The sequence below is a fragment of the Poecile atricapillus genome, chromosome 2 (genome assembly GCF_030490865.1).
Source record: "Poecile atricapillus isolate bPoeAtr1 chromosome 2, bPoeAtr1.hap1, whole genome shotgun sequence".
Taxonomy (NCBI): domain Eukaryota; kingdom Metazoa; phylum Chordata; class Aves; order Passeriformes; family Paridae; genus Poecile; species Poecile atricapillus.
This window is the reverse complement of record NC_081250.1, coordinates 65069265-65081307: the sequence shown is the minus strand read 5'-3', so window position 1 is coordinate 65081307 and position 12043 is coordinate 65069265. Positions and strand designations below refer to the sequence as shown.

At 45.5% G+C, this 12043-nt stretch overlaps 1 protein-coding gene across 1 annotated transcript; it reads left to right on the top strand.

Moving 5' to 3' along the window:
• The first annotated feature begins 842 nt into the window (after positions 1 to 842).
• GCNT2 (glucosaminyl (N-acetyl) transferase 2 (I blood group)) lies at positions 843 to 10689 on the top strand. The gene is given in 6 exon segments (XM_058831108.1): positions 843 to 938; positions 1067 to 1215; positions 9797 to 9877; positions 9879 to 10201; positions 10204 to 10334; positions 10336 to 10689. Coding segments are annotated over 6 exon segments (1134 nt in total).
• The last annotated feature ends 1354 nt before the right edge of the window (positions 10690 to 12043 follow it).

Genomic DNA, 12043 nt, shown 5'->3' with positions numbered 1-12043 from the left:
CAGTTTTAGTGCTCTACCCGGCGGGTTTGCGGCTTGGCTGGGTGGAACGAGGTATTTCTGGCCAGCCTGCGACACCGCTGCTCGCCACCGGCCGGCTGGGACCGGGATGTCGCGGAAAAGGCGACGGACTTTCAGTGGGAATTTAAGGGAATGGGAATTTAATGGGAATTTAAGGGAATGGAGTACTGACTCCAGTAAAGTGCCCGTGTTTTAAAAGTAGAGGTACCCAGAGCCTTTCAGAGAATGCTGGCCAGTGGATATCCTGCTTTTATTTGAAGTTTTCTGTTCTGCTCTGTTTGTTTTTTGGTTTTGTTTTTCCCCCGGTGTAAATTCACAGTGCTTTAACAGTCAGAAATCTGCTCTAGTATTCCTCTATGGATTGCATAACTGAGTACATTTTAAATGGTCACTCTAATGCACTCTAATGAACTCATGTAACCATATTATTTTTATTTTTTTTTTGTCTCTGTGATGTTGCTAACCAGGTTGCTCCCCAAAACCTCAAGCATTACGTAACAAACACAGAAGACTACTGGTAAAAATTATCTGTGAAAATATGGGATCATTCTTTTCCCAAGCAGACTTGCAATATTGACATTGATCTAGTCTTTGGAACATACCTATCACCCACACACTCTTTAGGGCATAGCCATGTGCCATTTCTTGCTGCCCAGGGTGAAATCCTCTGAATCAGCAGGGTTGCAAAGGACCAAAGCCCAGCCCGAAAGAACCATTGACAGCCATTTTTCACTATTATTTGGATGAAAGAAAACTGGAAACCAGCTGCTTGTGTTTGAATTATAACATTTATCATCAGTCCTGGTGAACTGGGGAGGTCCAAGATGACTGGAGTCAATGAAAAGCCCATCCCCAAGGAGGGCTGGAAGGAGGATCTGAGGAAATACAAGTCTTTCAGCCTGTCCTTGGTGCTGGGAAAGGTTATGGAACAGATCATCTCAGGTGCAATCACATGGCACAGACAGAACCATCAGGGAATCAGGCCTAGCTAGCATGGCTTTGTGAAAGGCAGGTCCTGCTCAACAAACCTGATCTCCTTTTTGACCAGGTGATCTCTCTGGTGGATGTGGGTAAATTTGTGGATGTTATCTACCTGGACTTCTATGGCACAGTGCTGGACAAGCTGGCAGCTCACAGCTTGCTGAGGGGCAGTCTTTGCTGGGTTAAAATCTATCTGGATGGTCACCCACTGTGGTGGTGAGTGGTCCCACATCCCCTTGTAGGCCGGTCACCAGTGGAGTTTGCCACAGCTCAGTACTGGGGACAGTCCTGGTTATTACCTCTATCCATGCCCTGAATGAGGGGATTGAGTGTGCCCCCAGTAAATCCATGGATGGCATTAAGTTCAGCAGGAGCGTTGATCTGCTGAAATGCCCAAAGGCTTTGCAGAAGATATGGACAAGCTGGATTGAAGGGTCAAGGCCAATGAAATGAAGTTCAGCAGAACCAGGTGCCAGGTCTTGCACTTTGGCCACAGCAACCCCATGCAGGATGAGGAACAGATGGCTGGAAAGCTGCCCACCGGAAAAGGACTTGGGGATGCAGGTCAACAGTACCTGAGCATGAGCCAGCATGTGCCCAGGTGGCCAGGAAGGCCAGTGGCATCCTGGCCTGTAACAGGAACAGTGTGGCCAGCAGGAGCAGAGCAGTGATTGTCCTGCAGGACTCAGCTCTGGTGAGGCCTCTCCTGGAATCTTGTGTTCAGTTCTGGGCCCCTCACCACAAGGAAGACACTGAGGGGCTGGAGCGTGTCCAGAGAAGGGCAGTGGAAATTAGAGAGGTCACATGAGGAGCAGCTGAAGAATCTGAATATGTTTAGCCTGGGTAAAAGGAGGCCCAGGGGTGACCCTATCACTCTTTCCAATTACCTGAAAGGAGGCTGTACTCAGGTGGGGGTTGACCTGTTCTCCCAGTTAACAAGTGACAGGTGAAGAGGAAATGACCTTAACTGAGACAGGGTAGGTTCAGGTCGAACACCAGGAAGAATTTTTCCCCTGAAGAGGTGGTAAAGCATTGGAATGAGATGCCAAGGGAAATGGTGGAGTCACCACCCCTTAAAGTGTTCAAGAACTGACTGGATGTGGCACTTAGTGGTGCTATGGCTTAGTTGGCGTGGTGGTGTTTGGTCAAAGGTTGGACTCAATGATCTTGGAGGTCTTTTCCAACCTATTCTTTGAATATATAATTTTATGGTAAGTAGTTGTATAAGAGTCAAAAGGACTGTTTATTTTTTGCAAAAGCTGGGTAAAAGGGACAGCAGAGAGGTTACTCTGCAAGCCCCACATCACGAGGCAGGTCCTGCTGCCACAGCAGTTTATTGCTGCAGATCAGAAGGTGCTGGTTGGTGAACACCAGGGACAGACTGCTTGGGGACAATATGGTGGCCTGCAACAGATTTGCCACAAAGAGCTGCTCAACAACCCTGCATGTCTAGGCAACTGAAACCAGGGTGGAATATGTGATACTTAGGAGCAGGCAGTCATCAGGAAGAGGACCACACTCCTGGTGTTCTCATGAAAGCAATTAAGTCCCAGAAGAAATTGAGAACTAGCAGAAGTTCCAGGTAGCTCCCCAGCTGGCTATGTATTTTTCCCTGGTGTTGTGCAACAGTAGGACTGGCTGGAGAATAAAGGAGTAAGGACCCAGCTTTGCAAGAGAAAAGTAAAGCAGGGGGGCATCAACAGACATGATGTGCTTTAAGACTCAATCAAATAGGATGTAAAACACCACAAATTTCATTCTGTACACACAGCAGCATCACTAGAGCTTAGTCCCTGAGCAAGCTGGATATTAAATTGATCAAACTGGTAATGAAAGTGGGAATTGTTCCATCTCAGCTGACACAAGGCAGGTGACCTTATTAAAAAATATGCCAGTGTATTTAATGGGGTAGGGCAGTTTCTTGGGGAATTCATTATTAATGTGGCTATAACTCTGGAGATCCCATAGCTAATGCCCCTGGAAAAAGTCTTACTTCCGCTATGAGATGGCCCAGCTGAAATTTTTAATATGGTACTGCATGAATACAGGTGCATAAATCCACCACTGTTTTCTGTCAGAGAAGGCAAGTTACTCCAGAACTGCTGCATTGATTAGAGGGCACGGTGGCCTCATGCTGGACACAGCAGGCTGGGTGTGTAAGAAACCTCAGAGCCTGCTGAGGGGTGCAGAGAGATAGCCTGCTATCTCTCTGTGGTGTGTTCAGGCTGACCACCAGGAGCAGCTCAGAGTCCTGTCCAGTCACAACAGAAGCCACCATTCAAGACTCTGACCTCATGTCATGTCCTGAGCAAGACCTGACTTGGAGAAATCTCGGAATCTACCGACAACAAGTGTCCTGGAGCAGGGCAGTGTTTGCAGCTGAGCTCTGTGTGTGTGTGTGTGTGTGTGTGTGAAAAGGGTCTGAGAGTGAGAAAAGCGATCATCTGTATATCCCTGAGATGGAACAGGAGCTCAGGAGGGTCATAACATCCCACACCAGTATTGAGTCCTCAGAAGGTGCTGAGGCCTTTGGAAGAGCAAAGGAGATGGGCAAGGAAATGTGCCACTTTTCCTGGCACCCTTCCAACTTCTAACCATTTGTAGACCAGGATCTTCTGAGAAGGACATAACTGCTGTGCACCCAAAAAAAAGTTTTCTGTCATGAACTTGCCCACTTATATAGCAGAGCTCACAGAGATGGAATAAGCAGGGGCTTAGGTATAAAGCTGCCTGTATTCTTCTGATTACTGTAGGTACAGGGAAATGTGTATATTCTTTGCAAATAAAAAGTAGTATAGCAAAACTTAAACCTAAATAAAGGCTTGGGGTTCAGGCCAAGGAGCATTCTCAGTGTGAGCGACAGCCATGAAGATGTAAGTAGTTCCCAAACAGAAATTGAGAGGGAAGGGAAGGGAAGGGAAGGGAAGGGAAGGGAAGGGAAGGGAAGGGAAGGGAAGGGAAGGGAAGGGAAGGGAAGGGAAGGGAAGGGAAGGGAAGGGAAGGGAAGGGAAGGGAAGGGAAGGGAAGGGAAGGGAAGGAAAAAGAAAAGGAAGGGAAAGGAAAAGGAAAGGAACACTGGCAGAATTTTGACAAATACAATTGTAATTCAAAGCAGAATCCAGACATGCAGCAAAAGAACGGCTCCAGAAAGCACGGTGACTGTCTCAGGACAGAAAACAGATGTTAGGATACCAGCTACCAGGTGTGCATAGTAACTGAGCAATCCAGTAAGAAGACCTTGGCCTGGGAGAAGTTGTTTAGCAGGAAAGGACCAGACAAGACAAGGCTGTCTGCAGAAGCTGAGGAATGCCATGTCGTGCAAGGCAAAATATTTCCAGCAGTTTTCTGGCCTCTTTGCCCCTTTATAACTGTCTTGGCAATTTTCCAGTGACCCAATATGGGGAGACAAAGTTGTCCCAGCTTCAGTAATGCCATCAGGGTCTGTCTTCCACCCCATGGGGAATGGTGATTGCAGCCACTCCCCTTCCCGTAAGACAGCCATAAAAGGTTTTTGTGTAAGCAGTCGAACAAGGAACCAAAACATAAACATGAGCCTCCACCCTGAGCAAAAGCAAACAGAAAGGTGCTTGGCAATTTGAAGCCCTCAGGAGTGGAGTTCGAGGCTTTTGATGAGCAGATTTGGGTATGCGCACATCAGCAGCTGCAGAAGATAACCAGGAAAAAGATGTAGAGATGATGTGAAAACTTCATAGAGATTGAAGCAGGCCTCCTTCTAAAAAGGGTGATACAGGCTTTCCATATGTCCCTGGATGACAGAGGAGGGAAAAAAGTCCCGTCTTCACATTAGAACTGTGGTGACTTTTAGCGCAAATTTGGGGCTCACACAGTGGGAGGTGGAGGGCTCAGCAGCATGGGCTGCTTTGCCCAGACTCTTGGTTATACAGTGAGGAAACCCTTGCACACAGTAAAGCCTCCAAAGGGAAAACAAGGCAGCAGAAGTTGAAAATCTTGGGCTAAACCTTAAAAAAACCTTTGGGATACAGATGGTGACATTTCCACTGGTGGGAAGAAAACTCCATCTGTGCAGCACTGGTCAACTTCCTTCCCTGACAGCCAGTGCTTGGACTTCTGCCAGTGGTTTCTCACTACTCACAAAGAACCTGGCAGGCTCTAACAGGCTAACATTATCCCCAGAGCAGACTTGCAGTGCAGTGTGATGGGGATGCTTTCAATCCTAAAGCCCTCTGGGAGATTCCAGATCCCCAAAACCCAGGTGGTGAGGAGAAAAATGCTTTTCCAGGGAAAATCCTGGCTTGGTTCTACCTAAACCTACTGAAAAATCTCTCCTAGGTAGGAAGATGTTAAGGACAGCAGATACCTACTACAGCACTCCAAAAAAATAATCCTGATACTTCACTTAAGGAAAAAGAAATGAAAGTGTCATCAAGCTAATTCGCGTTATGATGAGAAAAGACATGAGATGTGAAATATTTTTCAATAGGTATACTGTAACAGACTTAGCATTTATTAATTATTTTTCTTTATGCTTAGGATGAATCACAAAACATCACAAATGTTTTTTCTTCCTGAATGGTCCAGGGCTAACCTGATTTTAACCAGACTGCAATGTAAACAGCAATTAGCAGAGATCATGAGCATATTTCTAAATGATGACAAAGTCCTCTTGTTACCACTGCCGAATGTAACAGGATCCCCAGCCCAGCTACAACCAAGCTGTGTCACTGCAATATGGGAAAGAATAGAGACCGTCATAGGAAAGAAAGCTGGAAAAGACCTTGAAAATTACCAGCTCTGAACCAGTATGACCTGTAAAACTGCTGAAAAAGCTACGCCTAACCTGCCAATGAAAACCATCATCAGGAAATTTCCAGCCTCTCCAGACAATCTAATCCACACTTAACTGTTTATCACTACAAAGGTTCCATTATGTCTGATCTTCACCTCTTCTGATGCTATCTAAGATGATTAGTTTTTGTCCTATGCACAGAGAAGAGAAAGAATCAGCTACTCCCTTCCTGTTTGAACCAGAATTTTCTTCTGGTTTACCTTTTTTACATATTTGAAGACTTCCTGCCTCCCCCCTCCTTTTTTTTTTCCCTTAATGCCATACTAAACATATATATTTTTCAGTCCTTCTTGACAGTAGGTGTTTTCTAGACCCCTATAGAAATGTTTCTAGAGTACATGAGTTCTCTGCTCATGTTGTACCTGGCTACAAGTTATATTGTCAGAATAAAGAGCATGATAATGCCACATGTTTAGTGGAGGCATTAAAAATAATAACAGTGATCTGATCCATAAATCTGTTCTCTCTGACACAGCCAGTCACCTGCACCAGCAGCCAGGGCTGTGGTCAGACTTGCTTGGCAGAGCAGGTCCCAACCTGCAAATGGAGTTGCTTTACTCCTCTAGCTGCTAACACACCTGCAGCTGGGAGAACAGACCCTTGGCCATACAGACACCAGGCTGCAGGGACACTGCCCTGACCTGACGCCTGTCTGTGGGCCGAACACCAGCTGCCTCACTTCACACACCCAGGGGAACACCTTGGGTTCATGTTCATAAAGCCAGCAAGTGCCCAAATGTTTGCAAAACCCATTGTAAGCTGACTTTGGACACTCCTCCAGGGCAAATAGTAGCTGCACATGTACATTTGTACTTTACAGTACATTAACATGTATATTAATCAGCAGTGAGAAAACAGATCCCTCTCCATGCCTCCACTACACCAGTGTCAGCTATAAGACCTAGTCATATTTACAGAAGAAAGCCAGCTTCACCACCACAGCCTGCCTGGCCTCTATTAGGACGTGTTTAATTATGTCTTGCTGTCACTGCACGGGAGGATAAATGAGCAGGGAAGAGAATGCCGTGCTGTTGCTCCTGAGCAGCTGATGAGGAGTAGTTTGCACAGAGGTGAGTAATGTCCCTGCTGGAAATTAATTGGAGAAGGGAGCTGTCGAGTGCTCTGCTTTGGTGCAGTAGTAAGTCTGACTTGCAAAATGTGCTCTGCTAAGAGGCCAGGCAGCTTACCTATTCCCAAAACCTTTGTACTAAAAGTCTACTGCAAATGCAGACAAGCAGTGAAGCTCCTGCAGGGTAGGAGGCTCTGTGTCTGGAGCTGGAGAGCACAGCGAGACAGAGGCGGATGAGATGGTGCATTGTCTGGCCCCTGCTGTTTGTGCAGACAGATGTGCTCACTGACTCTGTGCAATTAGATTACTCGATTGTTTTGCTGGACCATGTGAGCTGAGCTAGCACTTGCCTCAATGTGTCATTTCATCTCTCCTCCTGTCTGCTGCCTGTTCTGCTGCGTTGCGACTGTCCGGTGTCAGCGCGGCTGCCTGGGAACTCCTGCTTCAGGTAGGTTTGGATTTTCTTCTCTTTCAATAGTCAGATTATGGCTGGCTGGGAAGTGCAGGAATGGCAGGGACTGCTATGAACAAGGAAAAGGGAGGGCAGAGGAGAGATAGGAGCACGTTTTGACTGCTTTTGTGCTCAGAGTCTGCTTTCACTTCCCCAGTGTTACACAGTGCATACATTTGCCTTCCAGCTCAGATAGGGCATGTGAGCAAGGCATGTGTTAGAGAAGACCCCTGCCAGGCAGGGCTGCTCCAAGGGGAGAGCTTTAGAGAGACCATGCACATTGCAGGGCATCCCAAACCAACACAAGACCAAAGAAGTTTCATCTCATTCAGTTCAGAAGGCTTGAGGGATGAAGAGATGCTTTTCTTGGGCACAAAACAGCAATCTGTGGCTACCTACACTTCCTAACCAGAAAAACCACACTGAGGAAGAATTGCTTGTTCCCTACAGGTTCACTGTGAATTTAACAGTGGTGAGAGCTTCAAGCTGACAGCTTTGCATGAGAGGGCCAGGATAAGGGATATCGTGATACAGATGGTTTTGTCTTAACAACAGAATGAAACATGCCAAGTGACTCCAAATAAAAGTGAAATGCTTCACAATCATCACTACTGACTGATGCCAAACAGGAACTCAAAACCAATGTGCAAAACCTTGCTTTTTAATTAGCTATCAAATTAGCTGAATCCAATTGCCTATATTTACTAAGGCCAGGAGCAGTTTAATGAGTACTAACTCTATTCCTGAGATAACATCCTCATTGTCTGGAAAGGTCTGTTCCTGTGGAAGATATTTCAATCCCCAATCCTACCGGGGAGTACACTTCCACTACAGGAGCCACACCAAAAACTCCTCTCATGCTAAAATGAAAAGTGCTTCATATGAAAAAGCTGTCCCTGGCTGTCGCTGCTGGCTGCCCAGTGAGGAGTGGCTCAGCTGCTTGCTGTCTCCAGGTAAGCTTGACTGCCAGATCTGTCCTGCACCCCTGCCCCTCTTGGGGGATATTCTGCCCATAAATCCTTACAAAGCTTCCCCAGTGCTCCTCTCCTCATTACATCTTGTGACTGTATTTGATGGGCTGAAGCCACTGCAGTCTGCTAGAACAGAGAATCCTGGAGACTGTTTGGGGCCAGGATGGGAGGGAGGGAAGAGCAGCTTCTGGGAGGGACCTGCCAAGGCCTGAGGTAACTTGTCTGCAAGAGCTGGAAGGTAGGTGATGGTATTTCTCCCACTGTAGCACAACGCACTGCCCACTCCGAACATTTACTGGCAAAATCTCTGAGCAACTGATTTTGCCTCAGCGTTGCTTCACTTTGGAGCAAAAGAACGTGATGTTGAGAAAAGTTTACATGCTGTGTCATGGCAGGAGATCCACATGAACAGACTCACAGCTGGAACAAAGAGACTTACCAAGGATTTCACTTTAGTCAAGCTCTCATTGCATAAGAATATTATACCAGCTGCATACACAGTTCTTAGAAATACAAATGTCTCATCAGAAAGCCTAGGGTTAATTTAAATAGCAGGTTTTGCTAACCCAGTAACTTGTGATGGAAGTAAGCCTGGAGTTCAAGTCATCCATGACTCTTAGCAGAAACTGTTTGTCAGATTTCAAGTTTGCAAATGAAAATATTGTTGAAAAAAAACTGATGGCTGTACTCTACACAGAGGTAAAAAAATTCTCTTGCTTTTTACGTGTGAGTGTTGATGCCTTTACATGAGAAATGAAGAATAATTAAGACAGAAATATAGAAGTGGAAGATAGATGAGTGATTCTTCTTCATTCTGTGTTCTTTGGCTGGAAAATGGTATGTATTGAAATGGGTTGCTGATAATTGCCTTCTAGAAATTATATTTATCCAGAATATCAAAGAGCAGAAAGGGGCCACAATAGTTTATATATGTATGCTTGATCTAGTAGTGTAATTGTCACTGAGACAAATTGAAGTTGTATTTATTTCATGTTACAAGTCTTTCACAATTCAGAAGCAGTGACGACTGAAACTTTGGGGTGGTTAAAAAAAAAAACTGTCAGAAAAAAAAAAAAGAATTGTATGAGATAAAGATGAGATTTTCCTCTCATAGGGTACATGCACAGAAATTTTAACAGCTATATGATACATGAAGGGAGGGTGGGGAAGGAGCAGTTAAGAACATACCCATAAATTGAATTTGGGGACACTCTGAAATATGTGCCAGCTGCTCATGGCCAAGACAGTAATTATGCAATGTGTCTGTGTAATCTTCAGGGTGCTGTGGAGCAGCTTCCATCTGCAAGTTGTTCTTTACTTTCGCTGCTTCCACATCAGTGCTGACTGTGCAACTATTAATATTGAAAGTAAGGGCAGCAGCTGCACACTCTGCATCAGACGGATCCACGCATCCTCCAGCAGGAAGCAAGCACAGCCATCAAAACAAGCTGTTGGTGGTGGCTGATATTGTATTTCAGGAGAGACTTTTTTCTGAGGAGCAACGAATTGCTTCTCTGTGCAACACTCAGATATTGCCTTTTTGCTGTTCTGAGTCAATGTTTCATTTCCATTTCTTTTCTACGCTGTTAACTTGCAAGCACAAAAACCTCCTAGGAGGCTGAACTTCTCAGTGAGTTTGATTTTAGCAGAAGCCTGTAAAGCACTTATTGAAGATAAGGTGTCCTTCTGAAGGAAAATACCACTCAGAGAACCTAACTGCACGGAGTACCTCACACAGAACCCCCACATCACCTGAGCCCTCGCAGCCAAGGAGGCCACCCACACCCTCACGTCATGACGTTGCACCAAGTGTTTTGAGACTTTTGAGCTCTCCTTCAGGGAGCTGTTCATGCTCCAGAGTGTCTACCGCGTTCATGGGGATGTCATTCAAGGAGCCAATTCCCTTCCAGCAGGCAGCACTGCCTTCTCAGTGCCTCTCTTGTTTCCTGGGCAAAGAGGGTGCTCCAGGGCAGCATCTCCCACCTGTGGACTGACCTCCACTGCACGAGAGACCTGCTTGGCCTTGGCCGTGCCCTGGTGCTACCTACTCAACACCTGTGGTCAGGACCTCTCCTTGAACAGGGAGATCATCCCGCTGCTGAAGGACCTTGGGGGCAAGAACATCACACCCAGGGTGCTGCCATCTCCCTACCTGCACCACCTGCACGTGCACAGGGAGCAATTTTACTCTTCCTTCTCTTTCATGATGTGGACATTTGTGTGCAAGACACTGCCGGCCAGAAAACCTGGCCATCTATTTTGGTACATGGCCATCACCTGGCTCTTTGTGGGATTCATGCTGCAGGACCAGCATGTTCTTCATCTGCTGGTGTGGCCCAGGGTCACCAACAGCCCTGAGGGGCACTCCTGAGCCCTGAAGGATCCCAGGTGAGAATGCTTTCACTTGTTTTTTCTGTAGATTCATGTGTGCTTGCTTCACACGTGGACAGACCTGGAGAGGGACTTCTTGCAAGAGTATGCAGTGATAGGACAGGGTGAATGGCCTTAAATTTAAAAAGGGCAGGTTTAGATTACATATAAGGAAGAAATTCTCTGCTAGGTGGTGCTGTGGCAAAGGAACAGGATCCGATGGGAAGTGGTGAATGGCCAATCCCTGGAAGTGTTCAAGGACAGGTTGGACAGGGCTTTGAGGAACCTGGTCTAGTGGAAAGTCTCCCTGCCACAGAAAGGGGTATGAAACTACAAAATCTTTAAGATCTTTTTCCAACCCAAACGATTTTATGATTCTATTTCATAGGTGCACATGCACATACACATGCAGAAGCATTATCCGAAGTTGGTTTTGGCAAAACCTAGATGAAAAATTTAATTGTTTTTTAAGCCTGACCTACCAAATAATCTTACTGGCCCGTTTTGAGCATTGAGGGAGAGGTGTCTGTGCTGTCCAGAATGTGCATTACTGTTCCATATCTAAGCATAAAGATGTCTGAGCATCTAAGTTCAAACAGAAATCCTTGGATATTTCAGCTGATTCACCTGTAAAATCTGAGATGAGGAAAATAAAAGTAATAAAGATTAAAATATGCAATCTATGCAAGCATTTTAGTGGAGAAATTTTGTACAAGATTATTATTTTGGTGTGGGAAATATTATTTTTCAACAAATGAAGTCAATTCCTCCCAGAAAATCTGAATTCAGTCTGGAGTTGAGTTCCAGTCTTCACATGCTTTTCTATGGGACCACACACAGCAGCTCTCCCATAGCAATTGCAAAGAACCCACATAACTCATAACTACTGTCTAAACTCCCTTGTTCAAGGTCAGGAATTTATGCAGAGAAGCAGAATAAGAACCAGTATTTTCATCTTTACTGTGTGTATTAACTATTACTTTCACCTTTTTCACATGACTGGGGCAGGGTTGGAAGATGAACAGGATTTCACCCTCATGCATGTTGCTTTTAGAAGCACCTGGTAGGACTCCAATGCTCCCAACTGCCTAGACCTTCCAGAGCAGGGATACCAGCCCAAAGCAGGGATATGAGCAATGGAAGCACAGGTAAATTTGTTTTTTTTCTCATATTTTTCTTTTTTTCCACCTTCTCCCTGCTGTAACTTGTGAGAAATAATCATTAACAGAGGCAGAGCATCTTCATTTTAACTTTCAAATTAGCACATAACTTCATGAGCATAGTGTTTCCTCTTCTGATAACTGTATTTTACAACTGGCCTGCACAAGAAGTGCAAGTGATTATTGATTGAGATA